At 39.0% G+C, this 25,560-nt stretch overlaps 1 protein-coding gene and 1 long non-coding RNA gene across 6 annotated transcripts in view; one reads left to right on the forward strand and one right to left on the reverse strand.

Annotated features, from left to right (window-relative positions):
• The window catches only part of CSNK1G2 (casein kinase 1 gamma 2), a 78,643-nt gene that overhangs the window by 15,261 nt on the left and 37,822 nt on the right, over nucleotides 1-25,560 (reverse strand). For all 4 annotated transcript variants that reach the window (XM_031948126.1, XM_031948123.1, XM_031948124.1 and 1 more), the window contains exon 2: nucleotides 19,103-19,586. In XM_031948126.1, coding sequence (XP_031803986.1) covers nucleotides 19,103-19,289 — 187 coding nt within the window. In that variant the 5' untranslated portion in view covers nucleotides 19,290-19,586. The remainder of the gene's footprint in view (nucleotides 1-19,102; nucleotides 19,587-25,560) is intronic.
• LOC116420791 overlaps nucleotides 1-25,560 on the forward strand; it is a 36,939-nt gene that overhangs the window by 294 nt on the left and 11,085 nt on the right. Inside the window, exons 2-3 of one of the 2 annotated variants that reach the window (XR_004231238.1) lie at nucleotides 12,200-12,323; nucleotides 23,501-23,950. This is a non-coding gene — a long non-coding RNA (uncharacterized LOC116420791). The remainder of the gene's footprint in view (nucleotides 1-12,199; nucleotides 12,324-23,500; nucleotides 23,951-25,560) is intronic. The other variant, XR_004231239.1, reaches the window with a different exon arrangement.

Here is a 25,560-nt window from a genome sequence, read left to right on the forward strand (position 1 = left end):
AACGTGAGGGGGGCTGAGCAGGCTGAGAAGAATGCAACTCTACACCTCCCTAATTCTAGACACACATAGAGCACTGCCACTGGACCCTGAAAGACTCAGATTCAAAAGGGATGCTGCCACATAGATAAGCAATAAGAATCCCTGCCCTCTAGGCAATTCTTCAGGATGAAATTCGTGCTGGTTTAAGTATTATACTGTAAAAAGAGAAAAACAAAAAACCATATACATCCTATATAAAGATGATCAACTATCAGGGCCTACTGCTCACCATATCTCCACTCCCAATTACTTGGTATTTCTCTTGAGATTTACTTACATTCACCTACGCTGCTTCTCACTCAACAGAAGGGAAACACTGAGAGCAGAGACTGTTTTGGTTTTGTCTTTGTATCCTAGTACTCAGCTCAGAGCCTGGCACATAGTAGGTGATTAATAAATGCTTGTTTGCTAGATATATATCGGTCAGCTTCATTATAACTTTCCGTGGACCTAAGTCAGCTAGTGGCTGTTACAAAGTCTGTCTATGTACTTCTCGGCAGAGATAAAGATACCCAGGTTAGCAGGGCAAAGCACCCCATTTACCCCTCCCCATGTTCTAGAGGAAGAAAGTGAAAGGGGGGGGGGGGGGAAGGGACAAAGGAGGGGTTGATTTGCCCAATGTCCCACAGTAAATTAGCAAAGCTGTGACTTTCTCTTTCCTCACTCAACTTGACTAGCACTTTTGACTCAACTAACCTATATGAAACGTAGCCAATGTTTTAATATATACAGATAATGAAACTTCATAGAAGGCAAAGATGAAAAAAGGTCAAAAAGCATCCCAAGACTAATGATTTGGGATGGAGAGTTTTTTCCCACACTACCACTGATGCCCTGGGTACATGCAAATAAGAAGGCTGGCTCTTGAAAGACGCTGAAAGCAAATGAATCAACTGAGAATTGACTCCCAATCAGCTTAGGTTGTCTTGACAAATAGAACAGGTTGCTCTGGAAGCCAAGGGGAGAGACTACCAGGCACAAACATTTCTTGAGCTGCTGTTAAGTAGGGCACCCCAAAAGACAGGAAAAAAGACCCAGCCCCTTCCCCACACACCTAGAGGGGGGGTGAGGATCAGAAGCAAACAAGCACACACGCACGCGTGCACACACATACACACACACTAATGCTCAGGGACATAAATAGGATTTGTGGAAACCCAGAAGAGCTCATAGTGGAGAGGAGAGGAGAAGAAAGGAGAAGAGGAGAGGCCAGAACACACTCACATGCCTTCATGGGATTACAAGATTTTAAAAGATGGAAAATTAATCTTGTCCAAATGTTATTAATTTATATATGACCATAAAAGTCCCAGACTGTAAGCGATTTCCCCAATGTCATACGCTAAAATTCAGAACCAGGATTGGAACTAGAACATAACAGATTCGATTCTCAAACCATTCTTTGCAACCAGGAAACTTACACAGCTGGGAGAAAAGGCTAACAAGGTGGGGAAGTTGGAAGGGGAACAGAGGATTTAGGGAAAAATGAACAAAATGTTTTAACAAAAAAAATGCTTTAAAAACAAAACTCCTGAGCTGGAAACCCCCTTAAAGCACAAATTACATCAGAGTTGGAAAGACCTGCTTAGAATATAGAATATCAATCCACTTTGACAAGCTTTTGTCAAGGGCTGCCCCCAGGCACTTGGTACTGGAGATATACCAACTAAAATTAGTCAGTGTCCCTTAGGGAGCTCACATTCTACCAGTGAGCTACACAGCACTAAGAACATCAGCACTTGAAAGAACTCTGGAACTTAGAATATCAGACCTGCTTGGCAATTGGAAATACAGAATGGAACATAGAACTAGAAAGAACTCAAACCTGGAAGATTAGAACACAGAATATTAGTCCTGGAACTTGTAGGGTATTTTCTTCAGTTTACTAACTCAGGAATGAATTCCATCAATGATACCACTCATAAGTGGACATCCGGCCTCCACTTGTATCAATTCCAAAAAAAATTCTACCTCTGCCCCGTGGTATATCATTTCATTGCTGGATAGGATAGGAAATTCTAGTTTCTACTAAGCTAAAACTTGACCAATCGCCTTCCTCTGATTGCTGCCAATTCTCCCAACCAGGGGCCAAGCAGAACCAGGGGCCAAAAAGAACAGCTCTTAAGTCTACTCTCTGATCATTACCACCAGCGACTATAAGACTACAATCACATACCCTTTAGGCTTTTCTTTTTCAAGCTAAACATCCCCAGTATCTTCAGTGATAACTTGGATAACAAGGTTTCTGTGAACTCCTTGTGTCTCCCTCCACCCCCCAAGTTTAATCTTCCTAAAATTTGGCCTTCATACAGAACACAACATTCTAGATAGGACATGACAGGAAATAGTAGATTATGAAGAATTCACCAGAAAGAGTAGTTGATAATCAACTCACGACAAGCCCCTGTGACAGATTCCAGCAGCTCTCAGCTCTTGAGACCTATCTCTACGTGGCTCTTTTAGGCAAAAAGGGTCTGCTGCACAACATTCACCCTTAAATAGTGGGAATATTAGCAGAGTTCAGGTCAACAGAAAGTTGTGATCCTTCCTCTGCACCCAGAGAATTAGGGCCCACATTTGGGGCTCCTCTTCATTGCCCAATCTACCACCACCTTCTCCATAAGGATCAGGTAGGCAGACTTTTCCAAAATGACAATCTTTTCATCTATAAAACATTACTACATAGCTTTGTTATAAACCACAGAGAAAGTTAAAGCAATTCTCATCACATCATTCCTCCAGTTCCCAGAACATATATATACTAGCTGTTATTACATTAGCTGTAGAGGCAGCTAGGTGAATTGATGGATAAAACCCTGGGCCTGGAGTCAGGAAGACCTGAGGACAAAATGCCTCAGAAACTTATTGGCTGTAGGACTCTGGGCAAATTACTTAATCTGTTTGCCTTTGTTTATTCATCTGTAAAATGGAGATAACAATAGCATCTACCTCCCAGGATCAAATGAAATAATGATTATGAAATGCTTTATGCAGTGCCTGGCCCACAGTAAATATACCATAAATGTTAGCTATTATCATTAGCTATTATACACACATTATAAATAAGGGTCTTCTGGCAATATTGATAATAATTATTTGCTCTACTATTTGCATAAATTAACAAAAATTAAAACATAAGCACAGATAAGGATGATACAGAATTTGTTATCAACTAAAAAAAAGATACGAAAAAATGCAGTTCTTTAAAAAATACTAAAATAGTTCTTAAAAAGTTGCTGACCACTGGCAAATTTTTAAACAGTCTCTCTGTATTTTGGGAGAGCAGATTTCAAGGAGTTTAGAAAGAGTTTGCAGTAATTAATGAATATTCTATATGGGAAGATGACAAATTAAAGATCAAAATTCTGAGTATATAAGAAAAAAGTATTTCAAAGAAAATGAGAACTTCCTGAGACCAGTGCAGATGCACATGGAACTTAGCCAGGTTGGAATTTTTTTTTTACATTTGAATTGCCAACTTTTGTTTTTATAATACATTCATTTCCAAATAAATGTAGGTACATTTCCCACTCTCCCCAACCAGTAAGCCATCCTTTATCACAAAGAATAAGGGGAAAAAAACCTAATGAACACATGAACTGAGTCTGACAGCACATGCAATGCAGCATACTCTTAGTCTCTTCCTCTGCGCCTTAACCTCTAAAGGCAAATTTAGTCAATATATTACAAAGTTTTTAACATCTTTGATTTTAAAAGAATATGTTCAGGAAATTGAATCAAAGGCATCATAGTGATCTAGAGTCTTAGTAAATCGGAATCTCACAATGAATGCTAGGAATTTCACTGGAAGGAAAAGGATCAAGGAAGATGAGAATAACTGGTAGCTGTGAGAAGGCCTGGGTTCAAATTTAAGGTTTTAGTGGGTTTTAAAAAATTGTTTTTATTTTTTCCCCCGATTTCATATACACACACACACACACACACACATATATATATGAATGAAACTTTTTAAAATACACATTTCTTTATGAAACGTTGTGAGAAAAGTCAAAAGGAAAAAGTCATGAGGAAAAAAAAAAAACAGAAAAAAAGTTAGTATGTCGATTTACTTTTTTTCTAGATGCAGATGAAGTTTTCTCTCCAAAGTTTGCCTTGAATTACCGAACCACTGAGGAGAACCAAGTGTTTAATAGTTGATCATCACACATTCTCACTGCTATTGTATACAATATATTCCTGGTACTGCTTGTTTTGCTCAGCCATCAGTTTGTGTAAATCTTCCTAGGTCTTTCTAAAATAGCTTCTTCATCACTTTCTTTAGAATGATAATATTCCATTACCTTAATGTGCCACAATTTATTCAGCCATTTCCCAATTGACAGGCATCTACTTATTTTCCAATTCTTTGCTACCATAAATAAGAACTGCTAAAAACATTTTTACACGTGTGGGTGCTTTTCCCTTCTTTATGATTTCCTTGAGATACAGACCTAGTAATGGCACTGCTGGGTCAAAGGGTATGGACAACTTTATATATAGCATTTTGGGAACAGTTCCAAATTACTCTCCAGAATGGAGGGATCATTTCACAACTCTATCAATAATGCTAATGCAGTTTTCCCATATTCCCTCCAACATATATCTTTTCCTGTCATCTTAGCCAATCTGAGAGGTGTAAGGTGGTATCTCAGTGCTGTTTTGGTTTATATTTCTCTAATCAAAAGTGATTTAGAGCATTTTTTCATATGACTATAGATAGCTTTGCTTTTGTCATCTGAAAATTGTTTATACTCTTTGACCACTTATCAATTGGGGAATGACTTATATTCTTATAAATTTGATGCCATTCTTTATATATTTTAGAAATGAGATCTTTATCAGAAACACTGGCTATAAATTTCCCCCCAACTTTATACTTTTTTTTTTTTTTTTTTGCTGAGGCAATTGGGGTTTAGTGACTTGCCTAGGATCACCCCGCTAGGAAGTATTAAGTGTCCGAGACTATATCTGAACTCAGGTCCTCCTCACTTCAGGGCTGGTACTCTATCTGCACCAACAAGCTGCCTCTCTTTTAATCTTGTTTGTGCAAAAACATTTTAATTTAATGTAATCAAATGTAATTTAATGTAATCAAAGTTGCCCTTTTTGCATTTCATAATGTTTTCTAGTTCTAGTTCTTTGGTCATAAATTCTTCCTTTCTCCAAAGATCTGATAGGTAAAAAAATCCTTTAAAGTAGTTTTTGATTGAGGGGCCCTAATTTTCATTTGAATGAAAAAAACAAACTAACCTCCAGCTCACCTTAGCCCTCCAAATCTTATCAATACAGCAGAGCCCAAGTTATAATGACCTAAGGCTTCTACCCACAAATATAAACACTCAACTTCTGAGAGGGGCCCCTGACTCTGGGCTGATGGCTGCTAAGAAAAGGCAGTTGGGCTTCCCTGGGGACTTCCCTGTTCAGAAGCATGGCTCTTGATAGTATGATTCAGAGTTTTGGGTTAGCTAGGCTTAGCACTGAGAATGGAGGTGAGCCTGAGAACTTGACTCTGGCTGAGGTCCATCAATACACTTTCCTAGACACATCTCATATATATATATGCAGAACTCAATCTTCAAGAGTTCTGTATTAGATGGCATGTAATATGGTGAAATGAATGCTGGATCAGCTATTATAAGATCTGAATTCAAATCCTGTATCAACTACTTAATTATTAACACAACTTAAATTAAGCTACTGTTACCTCAGTATTCTAATTTGTAAAATGATGGAGGTAGACTGAAAAGTTTCCTTTCAGTTCTAAATTGATGGGTTTTATAAAACTTTTCCTTTGTGGGCTGGCTATGTGCACTTCTATAAAATTGACAGGCAAAATAAATCAATGAAATAAAGCAGGCAGGCTCCATCACAGCTTTTGTTTGGTCCTTCCCAATGCCCCACCTACAAGCACTAAAATCCTCTGTTCTGAGATTCCTCTCAGCAGTGACATCTTTGACCTTAGCTAAGAGGGAGAATATGCCCCATCTCTTTCGTCTCTCTCCCTGTCTCGTTTTTCTTTTTTTGACTTAGGGCCACACAGATATAAATGGCCTTTGAGATCCTTTTCAATTTCAAACCTCTGACTTTTTTATCTTATAGTCTAGCCTGTTCTCAAGCTAAGATCTATCTCAAACTTATCTTTTGCTGAATGTCACACGTTGGCTGACAAATTTATACCTTTATGTATGTATGAGTCTGGTTTTCTTAGTCTTTGGGGATTGGGGAAGTTTGATGATCTCCTGTGTCAACTAAAGATTTTTTTTTTTAATCTGCTTGGTTCTCTCCACAGAATTATCTAAGTGGGTAACTGATTTAAGATGTAGGCGGTTGTATCCTGAGGTACTGGGAAAAAAAAAACCAAAAACCTGGCACACTGTTAATCTACTGCCATTGTTGGTCCTGCTCTGTATTTGGATACCCAAAACCTAGCACAGTGCCTATTATACAGCAGGTACTCAATAATCAGTTACTGATTATGAAGATAAGAATTGATGCAATGTGAAATAAGCAGAACCAGGAAAACAATAAAAATGATTACACTATATATTAGAAACAAACAAAATATCAAAACTATATCAAATGATAAGCTTGGTTCTAAGCAACAGATGGGAAACCATACTGTCCCTTTTTGGGTGGGAGAAGTGGGAACTCAAAAGTATGGGTCAATTTTGATCTTTCTCAAGTGTGTTCGGGGGTGGGGTTTTTTGGGTGGTGCTAGAGCTGGTGGTTTGTTATAAAGGATGTCTCACCCAGTAATGAAAGGAAGATTATAACTGGAAGTTACAATAAAAATAATTATTTTAAAAGAATTTCATGGGAAATATGGAGCAGATTTGTTTTTCTGTTCAGGCCCTGAGGGCAGAAATAGGACTCAATGGAAGAAGTTACAAGGGATGATTTGACTCATTAGGAGGAGGCACTTCATATTTGAGCAGCAGCCTATCTTTAAAGGCTGGATGAGCATCTGTTAAGGACAGCAGGTGAGAAGCTGACCCCAGTCTGGGCTTAAATTCAAAGATTCTAGGCTCTCAATGTTTGCTGAATGCTTATACTTCAAGGCTGATGATTTCTTCAGGACTGACAATAAGTATCCTACTACTCACTCTCCCAATATCTTAGATATCGTTGAGTCTCTGCACCTCTGGCTACTTCTCAGCCTATAAATGGTCAGATGGCCAGATGTACACAACTGCTGCCTTCAAGAGCGCATGGCTACTTCTTCAGTGTGATGAAGCACCAGAGAAGGCTATCATTAATGAATATTTATTATAACTTTAAAAAAAGCTTCACTGCTTTATAATTATTCCCCTTTGTTTTCTCTCTTTCATCCCAATAACAGCACCCGTGGGGGGCTGCACCACTGGGGCTGAAGGCCAAAGGGAACGGTGATCTCATCTCCACAGCAATCCTTCTGGCTGACTGGAGGAACAACAACTAAATTTGGTTCTGACAGGGAGCTGAAGCCATAGCCTCTTGTCTAAAAGGCCTCCGAGGACATGGAGAAGCAAAGGATTTTTGGCTCTGAGGAAACTCTTACTACATGCATCCTAGTAGCTAATTTTGAAGAATACATTTTAGCTAAAAACAAGATCAAAATTCTTTAAACTTTTATTTATTTATTTTTTTTATATGACCCAACCTCCTGATTTTACAAATGAAAAAACTGAGAAGCAGGGAAGGGGAGGCGACATGACATGCCCCAAGTCTTTCAAGTCCTGAGATGGCCTTTAAAGCCAGGTTTTCCAATTCCACACACAGGACCTCTTCATCAAATTACATCCTGGGAAACTATTCCTTCTTGCCTAAAAAAGGTGTTTTTTTCTGAATGATTGTAATAAATTGATTAATTGGGCTGAAGTGACCCCAAACTAGTAGGTCACTTGATATTTCTGGGATTTAGTTCCCTTGCCTATAAAAAGAGGTTGAGTAAGATTTCTTCCAATTCTACAATTCAAGGACAACAGGTCATGGGGCTTTGGTGTTTGGAAAGGGTTTTTAATGACGATTCAGCCTACTTATTTTACAGATGAGAAAAACTACAAATTAACTTGATTAGCAAACATTCTGTTGCATCAATTCTTGTCTATAACATGGGGATACACAAATGGAAACAGCTTTGAAACCTCTGAGAGGTTTAAATGCCATTTAAAATTCCAAAGGGTAACTATTTCTAATTCCAAAAGCCTGAGAATAAAAAATGAATGTGGCACTGCTAGGCTCAATCTTCTTCTCTGGCCCTCACCATGGCCACCTCCTCCCTCTAATCCCTCAGAAGCACCCTGTGGCCAGACATGAATAGGCTGTTCTTGGCCATGCTGGATTCTTACTGGTTTTGTGCGTCACATTCAATACTCTTTCCTCCAGATGGATCAAAGTTCACTCAGTGTTGAGTCACTCCCTCTCATCTGGTCTCTTGAAAAATATTCATTTCCATGGACCAAGCAGGCTAATTGGTTCTGCAGCAGGATGCTTAACAACCAGGGAGGCATCAGTAGCCTATGCAGAGATGAGCTAGTGTAGACCATCTCCATGATGGCCCATCTGACTCAAGGAAATAAGCACATTTATTTTACCCACAAACAACCCCAAAGGAAGGAATCATTTTCAATCCCCCATTATTCTATATTGATCTTGGAAATATAAGCACCTAGGGTAGTTCAACAAAAGACTTGAAGGAACAGGAAAAAAGGCTAAACTTTTGAGTTTCAAGGCCAAGTAGAAGTTCTCTCAGCTGTCACCTGGTGGGCTAATCATTTGAAGGATCTCTCATACCAGACAAATACCAAAAAACTTCCTAAAAAAAAATGAACATTTTCCCAGCAGCACCTAAGAGCAAGGGGACTGAGGTGTCTAAATCATGTGAAAGCTAATAATGTTCAAAGCAGGAAAGGTAAGGCAATCCACCTGGTTTGGCTTATTACAGTAAGCACAGAAGGGAAAGGGTGTGAGGGCATCACTTATGTAAAAACAAAATACCAGATTAACAGAGATCAGTATTCTTGATTGTTGCTCCCTTGCTAAGTGACCTCCCTTCTTACTACTTAGAGCTGTTACCCCTTCAATAAAAGGAGTAGGTTCCTTTATTCTTTAGATCTGACACTATTCAAAGAACCCTTCCAGCTCTGACACTAGGTATATCTTTCACCTCCAACATTCAACATTGACCCTGAAAGACTTAGGTTAAAATCCCAATGGTATTATTTTCCATTTGAATGACACTGAACAATAGTCATTAATTTTCTTTGAGCCTTGGTTTCCACATCAGTAGAATAAAAGTGTTGGAAGCAAAATTAAACTGCTACAGAAATGGAAATCATTTCCAATAGATAAGCAGGCAGAATATAAAGAATTTTTAAATGAATTAAAGATGATAACTACATGAAAAGTTCCAGATCACAAATAAGAAATGCAAATCTAAATAAAGATCACCTAGAATTCATGTCATACCTAGGAAATCGACAAAAATAACAAAGAATGAGAAAAATCAACATTGGACAAGTGTTAGAAATATGACACACTAACAGACTATTGTCTGTTAGTTGTGTCACTGGTGCATCAGTGCACCAGTTGTGAATTGGTGCATCCAATCTGAAAAGCACTTTGTAAATACCAACAATAGTTTTGAAACACACACACACACACACACACACACACACACACACACACACAGACACACACACGAAAAGTAAAAGGACAGGACATACCCTTTTACCAAAAGGTTCCACTGCTAGGCAAACACTTAAGTCAATGATATAACATATAATGGCACTTTTTACACTAACAAAGAACTGGAAACAACAAAATAAATGCCCATTTACTAGAGAAGACACCTCCCTCAGCTTCTTTGCAGGAGACCATGGGTGTGGAACACTAGGTAAGATTTTTTTAAAAGATATGTTGGTAAGTTTTTGTTGAATTCCCACATCCCCCCCAAATCCCGGCCCTTTTTTACTTTAAAGAACAGCCTTCTAGGAGAGGTAAGCAGTGAGAAATATAGATAAGTAAAATAGATACTGAATACTAAAAATAACTTCAGTTTTTAAAATTAAATTTTATTTTTAGTATTCACAAGCTTCTTTAATTCTATACAAGAGCCTAAGTAGTAAGATTCTCACCCTAAAGCTCTATATTTGACTGGCAGGTGAATTTTATTTATTCTCCTTCCCAAAAAATGATAAAAGAGCTGACTTTCCCTATTTCACAAGAGTCCCTTTAGTGGAAGACACCCATGGGTACTACCCTCAGCAAATGAAATCAAACTGGATCCTAATGTTCTGAGCAGCAGCAATGGACTTGGGTGATGAGGGCAGGCCCTAGGCTTTGCTGAGATCAAACAAAAAAGATTTCCACCTGGCCTTCCATTCTATCTAATTGTCAAAAGGGAGATCAGAATTGGGGGGGGGGGGGGGGGGGGGGAGGAGGAGAAGCTTTAGCATCACTACATAAGAGCAAATAAAGCACCTGAAACAAGGGAATGCAGCCTCATTGTCATCTGCCTTGGCCACAATGCCTCCTGCTGCATGCCAAAGGCCACATTCCAAAGGGGACACAGGCAGGCAGAAATACACCTAGAGAAAGGCAACCAGCACAGGGAGGGGACCAGGAGACCAAGGACTGAAGGAAGGAACAGGGGAAGTTACCCTAAAGAAAGGATTTAGGGGAGCCTATCACTTCCTCCAATTATCTAAAGGACTATCATGGGGGAAGCAGGAGTAAAGTTGTTACATGTAGCTCTAGGAGACAAACAGGAAGGGGGGAGGGGAATATAGTAAAAGGGATTTCAGTTCCATAAAAGGAAAGACTAAAAAGTAAAAAGTTCGAGGGGTCTAATGATACAAGGGCCTTCCTCTGGAGGTAGTGAGCTCCCATCACCTAAGGGCAAGGAGAGCCCATTTCTATGGATTTTGGAAATGGACACAATTAAAAAGATAATGAGACAGGTTGGGTTGTGATATCTGTCAGTTTGTGAGTTTTTCTGACCCAACTCTTGGGAACAAAGAGTGCTTAGTCCCTGCAGAACAATTTATTTTCCAGATACTCTCAGCTGAAGCCAAACTCGCCTTTGAAAAATATTAAGAATTAGGAATCCAAATGACACATTCCATTCCCACATGCAATCATTTTCTTTCCCTTTTCTTTCAAAAGCTTCAAACTCGAGGTTAGTCCCCCACCAAGCCTGGCCAGAAATCCATTCAGTTACTCCCTTACTTTCACCAGTTACAGCTGGTGGACCCAAAGTATTCCACCTCAAAACTCCTTTGTGGCGAGATCTCTCTCAACTAAATGCCAGGTGCTTCTGGGGTGTCCTGAGCTCCTGGAACCCCCCTGGTTAGTCAGGAGGTTCCATATTCTCTGAGGCATGTCTGTAGTGCTCCAGGGAAAAAAAATAAAAAAATAGTTAACTTCCTCGCACAATGCCAGGAATGCAAGCCTCCTGGCCTTGTATTTATAACCCTATTCAGCAGAGAGAAATTCAGTCCAAGGGGTTAGATCCCCAACCCTTAATATATGAGGGAAAAGAGTGGACATCTCAGACTCAGAAAACCTGGGCTCTCCTAGGAGGCCAAGAAAGTGCTCTCTTAGGGCCCTGGTTTCCCTTCTGTCAAATAACACTGCTGGCAACGTGTTGATTCTGCCAAAGGATTGAAAGTAGTTCTAGGACAACATGACATAGTCCCATTAGAATACTGACTAAGGAGATAAAACTCCTTAAACTTCTTCAGCCTCAGTTTCCTCCCTTGTAGATTATCTCTCACATCTATCTCAACTTCTAAATATATAAGTTCTAGACCCAAAAGAGAGACTAAAGTAAAACATTCCTTGCCCTCAAGGAACTGGGATAATACAGAAACACCAAAGTAAAAGAAAAGTCATCTGAAGGGGGCAACCAGGGCAAGGACGTAACAGCACCTGAGTAAGGAAGAATCCTAACGCTAGGAGGAGGATTATGAAATGAGGAGGGATAATTCCAAGGATGGGGAAGGTACAGAGGTGAAGGCTAGAACATTGATCTCAAAACTGCTACTAATTCAAACTGGTTCAAACATAGAAAAGGAATATGTATAAAAGGGAGTAATACAAAGTTTGGAAAGGTAGGTCAGAATCAGATCCCAAAGGGCTTTATAGGTGAGAATGAGTGGTTTTCACTTTAATCCTTTAGGCCACAGGAATTCACAGGTTTATGAGTAGCTGAGTGAAAGACAAGATTGAAGAAAGAAGAATCTAGAAGCAAGGGGACCAATCAAGAAAACCATCTTCCTGACCCTTCCTGAAAACTAGCAATGGTAAATCCTGCACCTCTTACCACCTAGTTCTACGTACCTCACAATTCAACTTGCAAAATACCTGTAAAATGACGACAAAATGACGAGTTCTTTGAGTGTCTACTTCTGTTTCTTTGGAAATTTTGCACTTTTGTTTCTCACTGGAATTTTCTTTGTGATTTCAGAATTTTATTTTTGAATGCCTACTATCCACTTGAGCTTCAATCCCAAATCAACCAATCAGGACATTTCCAAGTTGGAAATAGTAGAGCCGTCTTACAATATATCCCAAACTCAACCCTACAACTTCCCTTTCCAAATTTTCTTATTTCTATCAAAGTTATCACTATCATTCCAACTTCCCAGGTTGGCAACTCTGGCATAATGCTAGATTCCTCACAATACATGATCAATTATTACCAATGTTCCTAGGTACACAGCCCCCTAATGGGTTTCCCCACTTTAGGTCTCTACAATCCACTCTGCACACTGTACTTTATTCTGCCAAAGTATTTTCCTTAAACACAAATCTTACCATGTGACCCCCATAGTCAACCAATTCTAGTAGCTCCCTCTTATCTCTATAGCCAAATACACACTCTTCTGATTAGTGTTTAAAGTACTCTACTTCCTCTCCCATACTGTTGTGATCTAGCCAAAGTGCTCTTCCCCTGCCCCCCATGGCGCCCATCTCCATGTCTTTGTATGGGCCATCTAACATGCATTGGAATGCAATCCTTCCTTCCTTGTGCCTCACACAATTCCTTTCTTTCAATATTCAATATTCTAATGAGCCTCTTCTTATCCCTCCAGCTCCATTTTCCTAGTATGTTACTACTATGTATATCTGTGCTTCTGTCTGTCTCTTATCTTTCCCATAGTAAGCTCCATGCAAGTAGGGATTGTTTTATAATACTTGCTGAATGTTGAATTGATTGGTGGGTTAACTTCCCTTAATGATTTTCAGTTTATGGGTCTTTTCTTTACATTCTCTGAAGTCTGCTTTCCTAGAAGCCAGAGTGCATGTCAGACTAAGCCCAGCTTCCTTCTCTTCAATCACAAATTCTAATGTGAAGTGCTCATGTGCCACTAAGGTTTCCATCCTATCTCATTTTATTAGTTTCCAACCTGTTGATGAAAATTTTTGTTAGCTGAGATTATCATTAAGGACAGTCAAAAAAAATTACCTATTCTGCTTTTAGGAGAAAGCATCCCAGTAGATTTTCAGACAACTGAAATCTTGTACTATTATTGTATCATGCCTCTGTATCAGACACATAACCCATTCTCTTTTCATCTGTTTCCTTTTTCTATCTAAGGTGGTCTCTAGTATATTTCAATGATATAATTCGTCTCATTTTCAAACAAAAAGCACCTCCTCCTTTGGTTCCTGGATTCCAGCTCACAAATCTATCTTCTTGAGATGCGATGCTACTTTACTTCCCTTTTACCTATCCTGTTTCTTCGTAAGGTATAGTCTTCCAGAGTCATGTTCCAGCGATAGGTCTTTTAGCCTATCAAGTCTCAGTACCTATGAGGTCAAATTTGCTCCTTGTGTTCACACAAGTTATTAAAAATTATTCACACAAGTTATTAAAAAAAAAAAGTGTGACTTTTACCCCCCCCCTTGAGATGACCACCATCCTTTGTTATTACTCATTGAATGTCTTTCAAAGGGTCAAAGTGAATTTCAACAACTCATATTTCTGTATTATCCTATGCTTTACAAGCATTTGTTACAAAACAGCTGAGTAGTTTTTTTATTGGCAAGTCACACCTCTGCAGTTTCCTCATCTGTAAAATGGGAATAAAAATGCTGTCACCTCTGAGAGCTGTTGCAAAGAAAACATTTTTCTGTGATCCCCAGTTGCTAAAGCTCTTTCCCAAGACTTCCCAGAGCATTTTGTTTTATAACTCTTTTTCTGCCATCCCATATAGTATGGTAATGTGAGTTTGTATCTAACCCTCTTACTAGAATAAATCTCCATTAGGACACAAGTCAGGCCTTACTGAAGCTCTAGCAATGAGGCTGCATTCTGCACCATGAAGAAACTTAATGTTTTATGATAACTGTAAAATAGAAATAGGAGGTATGCTTCATATCATGAGCTCCTCAAGAACAGGGGCTGTCTTTTTTTTGCCTTTCTTGGCATTTATCTCCAGTATATAGCACAGAGCAATACCAATCAACGTTAAAAAAAATATCCATCAATATATTATTAATGATATTGTTATTTCTATAACAAAGGGTTTACAAAGGTCTTTCTCAAAACAAGTGGCAACACTTTGGCAAGTGGTTCAAACATTAATTATCCTCATTTTATAGCTGATGAAATAAGTCACACAGAATTTTGAATCCAATTCTCCTGAGACTATGCCACATTGCCTTTCTGATCATGAAGAGTACAGACAGACTGCTACTATGGCCTTTCTTGTGTAAGACAGTGGCTCCAGACATATCCAAACTACAGAAATCAGGGCTAGTTTAAAAGACAACTGGCCCTTGGCTTACTCTTATCATCAGGGATGAGGAATCTTTTTTCTGCCAACAGCCATTTAGATATTATAATATCATTCGTGGACCCTACAAAATTATCAACTTAAAAACTCAAACAGTGGGAGATTGTTGTACTTAATCTTCAGCTCATCATTGTCTTCAGTTATCTTGGTAGGGGCCAGACCAAATGATTTTGTTGGTTTTTTACAGCCTAGATGTTCCCCATCCTTGGTCTATGTAAATGCAGAGTCAAGGCCACCAGTTTTTAAGAACCTAAAATTTTGGTGAAACTTTCCAGAACTCTCTTCTGAACCCATCAGTAGAAAGCTGCACAGCAAACCTTCCCTGAACTAATAATCTACTAAATGACTCTTCAACAATAAGGTGATTCAAGGCACTTCCAATAGACTTGTGATGGAAAGAGCCATCCGCTTTCGGAAAGACTTGAGTCTTAATGTGGTTCACAGAATAATATTTTCACTTTTTTGTTGTTCTTTTGTGTTTTTTCTCCTTTTGGTCTGGTTTTTCTTGCATAATATGATGAATATGGGAATATTTAAAAGAATTGCTATGTTTAATTTATATTGGATTGCTTGCTATCTTGGGGAAGAGGGGGAAAGAGAGGGAAAAACACTTGAAACAAGGTTTTGCAAAGGTGAATTTTTAAAGCTTTGTACTGGTTGGCCAAGCAGCTATTGGCTAGGGTAGCAGCACGTGCAGAAAGTATTGTTAAAGCAAATGGATTTACTTCTGGACAGATCAGAGTTCTACCTCTAGACTTCCAGGGGCTCAAATTCATATTTCTACCATTAAGGACCCTCAACTGACATCACTGTTGAGAACATCCTCCAAAACCTGTAAAAAATACTTACAAATATAAAACATTATTATTAATTATTAATAATTTTCATATCATGAGTTTAATAAGTTTAATAATTATTAATTATTAATCTCATGATATGGAACAGACACAACTCTAGGAAAAGCTGAACATAAATTTTAATTTATGTGGGTATACTCCACCAATGCACATCACAACCCATCAGTCTTTCTTTTTTTTGCTGAGGCAATTGGGGTTAAGTGACTTGCCCAGGGTCACACAGCTAGGAAGTGTCTGAGGCTAGGGCTAGATTTGATCCTCGACTTCAGGGCCGGTGCTCTATCTACTGCGCCACCTAGCTGCTCTCCATCAGCCTTTCAAAATTATATGCTTTATATGCTCCAGGGAAAATTAGCTGGAATTTTAAGTTATCCTATTATGAATTTTTTTGTAAAATGAAGATTCGCTCCTTACTTAGAACAACCCCTACCCCAAAGATTCTAAGGAATTAAAGTCTTCCTGAAAACTGTCTCTAAGATATTTGGTCCTCCCTTTAAAATTTTGAGGGACTAAAACCTGCATTCGGTCACTAATATCACTACAAGCAGTAGTTGCTACTTGTTCAGTCTGTACAATAGTCCTCTTAGGAGCAGAGCCAATCTGCATCTATTCTAACCTCATTTTTTACAATGATTTGAGATCACTGTCACATTCGATAAATTAATGAACTCATTAGAATAGGAGTTGTAAATGTTGAGCTCTTCTGGCCTGATTTATTAGCAAAGGCACTGTCCAGTGTTTTGGAAATTTCCTATGAAATGTAAGAGTTGGTGAATTTATACCAGCAACTAGCGCTCCTCTGTTGGAGATGCTGTTCTGGCTAACACAGCTACTCCTGCCTAGGTGAAGAAAAAGGAAGCAAAAAAGAATCCAAGGAGCTAGATGATGACATGAGCTTGTGGGTATCTTTTTGTAACTTATTGAATAACAAACTGAACTTTAAAAATTTATTATTAGAGAACCAAGAATTTGCAACTTTTCCCTAGACATTAAGGCACCATTTAAGTAGAACTGTGAACTGAACAAATCATTCTGGGAAGATAACTGGAACTTTGACCAAAGGGCTATAAAACTGTATGTACCCTTTAATCCAGCAATACCACTGTAGGTCTATATCCCAAAGACATCAAAAAAAAAAAAAAAAAAAAAAAAGGCGGGGGGGGGGGGGGAGAAGGGCCTATATGTACAAAAATATTAATAGCAGCTCTTTTTTTGTAATAGCAAAAAGTTGGAAATTGAGGGGATGCCCATTAAGTGGAAAATGGCTAAACAAGTTGTGGCATATGATTATAATGGAATATTGCTATGTTGTAAGAAATGATGGGGGGGAGGGGTTGTCACCTAAATGGCACAGTAGATACAGCACCAGCCCTGTAGTTAGGAGGACCTGAGTTCAAGTCCGACCTCAGACACTTGACACTTACTAGCTGTGTGATCCTAGATGAGTCACATATACCCCAAATGTCTCTCAAAAAAAAGAAAGAAATGATGATCAGGCAGATTTTAGAAAAGCCAGGAAAGACTTACATGAACTGATGCCGAGTGAAGTTAATAGAACCAGGAGAACACTGTGCACAGTAAGAGCAAGAGTGTACAATGATCAGTTTGCTCTTCTCAGCAATATAATGATCTAAGACAATTTCAAAGGACTCATTTTGAAAAATTCTTTGTTCCTCCAAAGAAAGAACTAAGTCTGAATGCAGATAAATACATATTTTCATTTTCTACATTTTTTTTTCATGGTTTATTTTTCCTGTGGGTCTGCAATCTTCTTTTACAATAGAACTAACATGGTGATATGTTTCACAAGACTGAACAACTATAAGCTATATCAAATTGCTTACTATCTCAGGGAGGGAGGTGGTAAAGAAAAAAGAAAACATAAAAAAAAAAACTATCTTTACATGGGGGAACTGGGGAAAAATATGACTTTTTAAAAGTTATTTTCAAGGATTATGAACTTCCCTGCTTTCCTAAACATGAACATGATTTTTACTTTTTTTGATAATTCAGCATCACTGTAAACCTCAGTTTCCTCATTGGAAATATGAAGGAATTGAACTGATAGCTTTTTAATCTCTTTTTATATCTATGGTCCTATGAATGACAGATTTTCAATCTGAAAATTTGCAATTTTATACTTGTTTAATTATATTTAATTTTTCAACTTACTGAGAAATGGGAGAAAAAGATATCAGAAAAAAAGATGGGAAGGGAGAGAGAAACGAGGAGGGAACAGGAAAAAAGAGGAAGCAGGAAGGAAAATATGCAAGCTGTCCTGGTATACCACAGACCCCACCAGCTCTTGTAAATGCACGAATTGGATTAACAGAGTACAATGAGTCTAAGATTCAGTAGAAGCAGAGCTAACATCTGTCCTTTGTTCTGTTTGGGGTCTGTTAAGAAGGTAGCAGTGGAGAAATGATACATAAAAATTGTTGCTGGTGTTGCTGTTAAGTTGTTTTTAGTTGAGTTTGACTCCTGATATTCTGGGGATTTTCCTAACAAGGATACTGGAATGATTTTTGCCATTTCCTTCTCCAGCTCACTTTACAAATGAGGCCAACTGTGTGTAAAGTGAGTTGCCCAAGGCCATACAGCCATTAAGTATCTGAGGCAAAATTTGAACTGAGGTCTTCTTGACTTCAAATCAGGCATTCTATCCACTGAACCATCTGCCATTAGTTAAAATAAACACACACACACACACACACACACACACACACACACACACACACACACAAAAAAAATACTGTAACATTGAAAATAACACTTTGTATACTTCCAAGGTCTTTTTCATCTTCAAATATCTCTACAAGAACAATTAATGATGGGTTAATGAAATTAATAATATAGCAATTAATAATATAGCAGGAAAGTGTGTAAGGGGGAGGAGAGAAGAGAGTGTATGCAAAGGGGCTGGGGTGTCATCATTAGGTGTATTCTATAACCTCCTTTAAAAATAGCCTCAACATTTGTAAGTGATCAGATCTCCAGTTGCTTACCCTCTTCCCTAACTATTTGTCCAAAGGAACAAGTTGGAATAGAACATGGAACTAGAAGGGGAAACAGTTCCTTCCTTCATTATTCTGCTTGAAAGTTGTGGTACCCATGATCTCGGCAATGACACTCTTTATCAGTGATGAACGAAGAGAACTAGGCCAGAACCCTATCTAAGCAAATGATCCCCAATATACATGTCACACAGAGCTGATTTTCACTTCTCTAAGACCCCAAGATCACTTTTTTCTGGGGTGAGGGTGTGGGGGAATAGGCAATAGTACTTTACAAGTGGAACAGGGGGAAGAACTACAGTACATTCTGTTCTGCCCCAAAAAAGGCTTTGTCAATGAACCACACTTGTGCTCTCTAGACATTAGAGTCTAGTGGTTTAGGCATGCGAAACAGTAAAAACATTCTCACCTAGTCGGAGCTCCCCGAAATTGCCACATCCAATCTTCTTTCCAACCCGGAAATTTGGGCCCACCATTAAGACTCCCGAGTTGGTCCCCGAATTCCGACAGCCATGGGTGTTCCTTCCCCCCCCTGTCTTGGCCATTCTTTTGCCTTCCTCTGTCTCCCCTTTCCCTCCTCTCTTGTCAAAATCCATAAGTTTGTGATACCCTGGCCTCTCCACGGTTACGCTGCTGCCATACAAAACCCCAATCCGCCGAAACTCAAGGACAAAGCGTGGTTCTTCTTGTGATCAATACACCATTGCGGCCCAAGGCAGAGGCGGTGGGTGGGGTGAAGGGGAAAACGTCACCCACAAGCTCCCAGCTACTGAAATGTTAGTGGTTTCCAAAGTCCTAGTGTGGCTCTCATCTTTGTTGCCTGTAGGTCGCTCTTTGGTGGAGAAGGCATTCTGTGGGAAGGTTCCTTCCAGCTTAGATCCTTTGGCTCCCAGCTTCCCAAAAAAAAAAAAAAAAAAAAAAAAAAAATTAGGAAACAGACTAATGATTCTATTACTAATGACAATGTCATCAATAACTACACACATTTTTATAGTACATTTTGCTTTATAAAGTGCTTTCTTTACAATAACTAGTTGCTAAAACAAACAAGTAATAACAGATGCAGGGAAACAGAAAGAGCTCCAGATCTGGAAATCCAGGGTTCAAATTCTAGTTCAGCTAAATCTTAGTTCTAAATCTTAGTCTGACACTAAATCCAGTATGTTGGGTCTTTTATCCTACAAATTCAAATCATCACAAAACTAGAAATACCAATTTTTTTTCCTCCGAGAAAATTCTAGACTAAGGTCAATAAAATCAAAATCATTTCATAAAATTAATTAATCTAACAACTATTTAATGAAATAAGGGGAAAAGATGCGATTATTGCCCTATAGGAGCTAACTGTAAAGGGACAATATACTACTGGTTAATACAAAACAGACCATGAGATAAATTACAAAGTAGTGTTAACTGTTAAGAATCATATACCTAACAAATCTTGGAGGAGGCCAGAGAAGAAAATGAATTTAGCTTTGAGGACAGGAGGTAGCTTTGGGGTAGGAACAAACAACAGGAAAGAATGCTGTTGAGGGCAAGAGACCCCCACCTAACACCCGAGATTTATTTCCTCAGACCTCCTCAATGCCTCTACTGCAGGATGCCACCCCTTCAACTTCCCCCAAAGGCAAGACAGCTGGCAATGCACTTACCTGCTGAATTTTAGACACAAAATGTCATGTGCCTTATATTTCCTCTCTTTTTTTTGCTTTCTGATAAGGCAATATATTATGTAAAGGATATATTCTGATAAGGAAATATATTATGTAAAGCAAGGGCTGGGGGATCAGGAGACCTTAATTCTAATCCCAGATCTGATTAAATTATAATGTGACAAACCCCAACCTTGGTCACACTTTTTTCATATCAATAAAATGAGGGAATTGAACTATAGGATGTCTCAGGCCACTTTGAGCATTAAGATTCTACTTCTCTCAAAGTCAATGTTCCATCCATGTGGACAAAGCAAAAGAATTGACCTGGTCTCCCAATTCTTATTCTTATACTCCTTATTCTTATACTTCTAGGGAAGAGTACTGATAGAGAACAGAGAGGAAAGAAAGTAAGTCAGTCTTTTCCCCAGGGAAGATAGCAGGACACTACTAATAACCCCCACCCCCTCCACCCCCATCCCGCACACTAGTCTTTAAAACACCTTCTACTGGGAAACCACCACAGGATGACCAGTGGGACCAGAACAAACCAGTCTGGCCCTAGGAGAGCAACAGGTCAGAAGAGGGGAAATCCAAATGGCTGCTTCTAGCAACTCTGACCCAAAACCAGCCAAGGAAGACCATAAGGCCTGGAAGCTAAGCAGCTCTGGCCTTGGCTTCCTCAGAGGCAGGTGTACAAATACCTCCATTGTTCTCAGGGAGGAAGTGATCTCAGGGGAGTCATAACTATGAGTCCTACAGCAGCCTGCCAGAGGAAGTCAAGAGGAGGCCCTGTGCCAAATGTATACACAGCCGTTTGAGGGCAAGGCTGGGCCATGGGGAGAAGCCAAGGTGCTCAAGATCAGACGCAGTTAGGGGTCTGAATTGAGCAGAGCTTTGTCTGGGTACAAAATGCCTCCTTTCAAGAGTGCAGGCACAGGAAAAGTAGCTGCTCTAGGATAACAGAGCACTTGAGTTTTGTTTTCGAAGAGATGGTAGGTAGCTAGGATCAATAAAGTTGACAAACTGGCTTCCCACTCTGCAGCATTAGCTTACAGAAGAAACGTGGTTATATTCAAAAGTATTCTTTCTCTAGTCTAGACAGTTCACTGTATAGATTAAGAATACATTTTCTTTTGGAGGGAGTCTGTTTACTTTCATAGAATCTTTTTTGAAGTCTGAAAAAGGCCCCTAAAAAATGGGGCCTAGAAGGCTTGCCCCAAGGTTAAACAGAGACAATGTAAGAGCCAGGAATTGAATCCAGGGTCCGATTCACTCCAAAATCTTCCTACCCAAAAAGGATACCTGCTCTGAATATTTCTTAAAACATAAAGAATAAGATCTGAGTAGATATAGCAATGTAAATGATTTTTGGAGAAAAGAAATACTTCTCTGAACAGGTATCTTTCCTCCTATTTTCCTCTCTGTTCCCAGTCATTTTGACTGAAATTTCAGATGAATTGCTGGGAAGTGAATTAAACTTAATTCTCCCAATACAAACATTTACCATGTGCAAGATTCTTGGTCCCAAAGAACTTTAGATTATATAAATTATATAAATTCTAAAAGAAAATACATACAAAAGTAACTAGAACATGGGAGAGAGTGAGATAAGAAAGAGAGGCCTAAGCAAAATGCATGAGAAATTTAAGGAGGGAGAGATCACTTTCCAAAGCAGAGGTGGAGAAATTCAATTCAACCATCATTTGCTAATCACCTACCACTGTAAGGCACAATTGCTCCCCCTAGTCCCCAGAGAATCAACAGGAGCTTCCTGAGAGAGGTGACACTTGAGGCATGAAAGAGAAAGTAGGGGCTTCAAAAGATAAAACTATAAAAGAGAAATATAGTCCAGGCCAGGGTAATTCAATGAGAAACAGCTTAATGGGGTTTTAACAGAAGCAAATATTAATAGAACACAAGACTAGAATGAGAGCTAAAAGTCGCGCAATTTGGCTATAACAGAATCCATATAAGGGATTAATAAGTTGTATGAAATAAAACTGAGTCAATATTTGGATGATCTTAAATGCTAAGCTCATGATTTTATACTATATTTCAGAGAGCAAAAGAGTTCATCTGAAGGTTTTATTCAACAGGGGAATTTTATTAGAGGGGTGGAAGATGATAATGATGATGACAAAGATTACTCTGTCATCAAAGTAGAAGATTATATATATATATATAAAACAGTGCCTGGAATACAAGGACAGGAAATAACAGTCCCTGTGCACAAGGAGTTCATAGTCTAATGGAGAAAGGACTGCAAATAAGGAAGCAGAATGCAAGAAAGATGAGAGCAAGATTTAAAAGAGGTAGGTGACAAAGGATAAAGCAGAGTTCAAATCAGAAAGACCAGAGTCAAAATCCATGCCATCTTGGCCAACTCAATTAACTTCTGTCTGCATCTATTTCCTCATTTGCAAAATGGAAATAACAGTTACCTATCTGGAAAGACTGTTTTGAAGATCAAGTGAAATAACATATTAAACCTTAAAATGCAAAATGTTATATAAACACTAGTTTTTGTTATCACTGTTGTCATTATCATTACCTTTAAAATACTTTAAAAAGAAGGGAAAGATCAGTTTCAGTAAAGGAATTAAGAAAAGCTTCAAATAGGAGCAAGTAGTACTCGAGCTGGATTTTCGGGGATAAAAAAGAAACATACAAGGGCAGCTAGGTGGCGCAGTGGATAGAGCATCAGCCCTGAAGTCAGAAGGACCCAAGTTCAAATGTGACCTTACACATAATACTTCCTGGATGTGTGACCCTGAGCAAGTCACTTTACTCCAATTGCCTTCGCCAAAAAAAAGATATATACACACAAGAATGCTCCCCAAGTTATGGCTAATAGTCTCAGTCAATGTACAGAGGTGAGAAAAGGAAGGATGAAAACCTTCAGCAACCTGCAGCAAACAAGGTTTTAAATGGTTTTGCTTAATTATTGTTTATTTTTAAAAAGGCTCAATCTTAAATCAAATGGATAGGAAATGACTGCCATGGAAGACAAGTCAATTAAAAAAAATTTTATATAAATATATATAATTGTTGAGGGCCAGTTTTGCCAGAAGTTCAGATTTTATGCTACAGGTAATAGGAAACCACTCAAGGTGGGTGATCTGACCTGTTCATTAATAATATTACTTTTATAGACAAATGAAGGAAGAATTGGAGAAGAGAGAAAATAGAAGCAAGAGGACAAATTCATAGTCCAGGCAACATGAGATAAGAACAAGGGTGAGCTGTAGCAAGAGTTGAGATGAGGAGAGATGCTTATTTCTCTGATCATCAATGACAATTCACTGTCATCCAAAGGCTGGGAGAAGATCGATTTGGATTGGTACAGAGTATCCACACATTCACAGGACTATAGCTGAAAGTTCTCATTGGCCTTCTACTCCAACATGCTCATTTTAAACATGAGGAAACTGAGGCCCAGCTCAAGGGACATGAGTGACTTGGCAGTATCTTACAGCCAGTAATCAGAAGCTGAATATGCAACCAGATCCTCCGATTTCAAAGTCATTACCCTTTCCAATCTTCTTACCTCCTTCTGGCACATTTGGATCAACAACACCACCAACCTGAGGGCCTGAGATAAGGTCAGTCCTAGGTATCCAGATTAAAATGTGGCCTGAGAGAATGCACAGAAATAAGAGGGCAAGGTGAGAGACTTTAGATTTCAGGAAGGAAATTTCTGGGCCCCAAAATGATATGAAGCCCACTCTAGTGTAGAAAGGAGGAGAGAAGAGGCTTGTTGGTTGGAAAAATAAAATAAATACTTGTTAGTTTAATTAAAATTTAAGTACTGCATATTGGACACTGTTAAGCATGAATGACACAATCAATCCTTATTTAAAGGATTAATCCTTATTTAGAAGCTTTACAATCTAGTGGGCTAGATTTGCAACAACAACAACAAAAAAGAATGTTTAGAAGCAATTCTCATTGAAGAAGAAGTTGGAAATAATCTCTTAACATCTCTCCCCAAACTAAGATATCATGAGGCAGAAACCCTCATGGCAAAGTTTATTTCTAGGGAGAAAGTAACAGATGATTTCATCTCACTTTTAGGTCAGTGAGTTGCATATGGTTTCAAAGACCAACATGATAGCAATGATAGTAAAGCAGGTGGTGAGGGGAGGAGGACACATGTCTGGGCTTGTAGCTTTTCCACTTCAGTCTGGCACTGGAGTAGTCTGAGAACATGAAGAGGAGCCCAGTCTCAGTCATGCTGGAGTCTGGGGGTAACAGAATGGGCAGCTTTCCACCAGGTTTGGTCATTCTAGCCTCAAACTGGGGCAAGCAGGAGAGAAAGTGCCTCATCCCGACACTTCCCCAGGCCCTCCTTTTTAATTAGCTCTAGCTACAGGCAGCCAAGGGAGCCAGCACATTTGGGAAGGCCACATTCTCTTCTCTCCAGTCTGGCTTGTAAGACACCCAGCCCTTTAACCTGTGGATTAAATAAATAAAATCCACCCTCCAGGAAATGACCCTGTTGCAGGTTGTTTGCTCAAACCTCATTAAACTTTCTGCCTCCCAAAAAAAAGTAATGGCAGAAAAAAATCTGTCCAGATAGAATTAGGTAAAGGAGGTGGGACAGATAGAGAGAGCCCTATAGCCCAAAGATTTGGGGGAGAGGGATAGCTCACTGTACAAGTGAAGGGAAAGCAAAGCAATTCTGCTTAGGCCACCTGAGCCTAAATGAGCTCAGTCTTTTGGGAAGGGCAGGGAAGATACTAACAAACCCAAGTTCCTTTTCTCAATCCTCATGCTCTTTCCTTTCTGTGTTTTCCTAAGACGCCTTTCTATTCTCCCCAGCCTACCCCTTCTCCAACTTGACACCATCCATATCCAATCCAATGTGAGTTTGCTACATCTCCCTTAACATTCTCTTGATGATCTCTTACTATCCAATGGATTTGATAAAATTATCACCTCTGCATAATAATATTCTAGATGCCCAGATGCACTGAGGAAACTGGCGGCACAACAGATAGAACACTGGGCTGGAAGTCCCGAGTACAAATTTCTAGTCTTCTATACTGTACGGACCAACCAAACTATCCTTTATTGCTATTCTACCTCCCCACACAATAATAGGCCCTCAATAAATACTTGTGGAATTAAAAATAAAATCATAACTTTTTGGTACTCTAATAAAACAAAGTTTTTCTAAGAAGCAAGGACCTGGGAATTTTTCTTGACAAAT

This window comes from Sarcophilus harrisii, chromosome 1 (genome assembly GCF_902635505.1).
Source record: "Sarcophilus harrisii chromosome 1, mSarHar1.11, whole genome shotgun sequence".
Classification (NCBI taxonomy): Eukaryota; Metazoa; Chordata; class Mammalia; order Dasyuromorphia; family Dasyuridae; genus Sarcophilus; species Sarcophilus harrisii.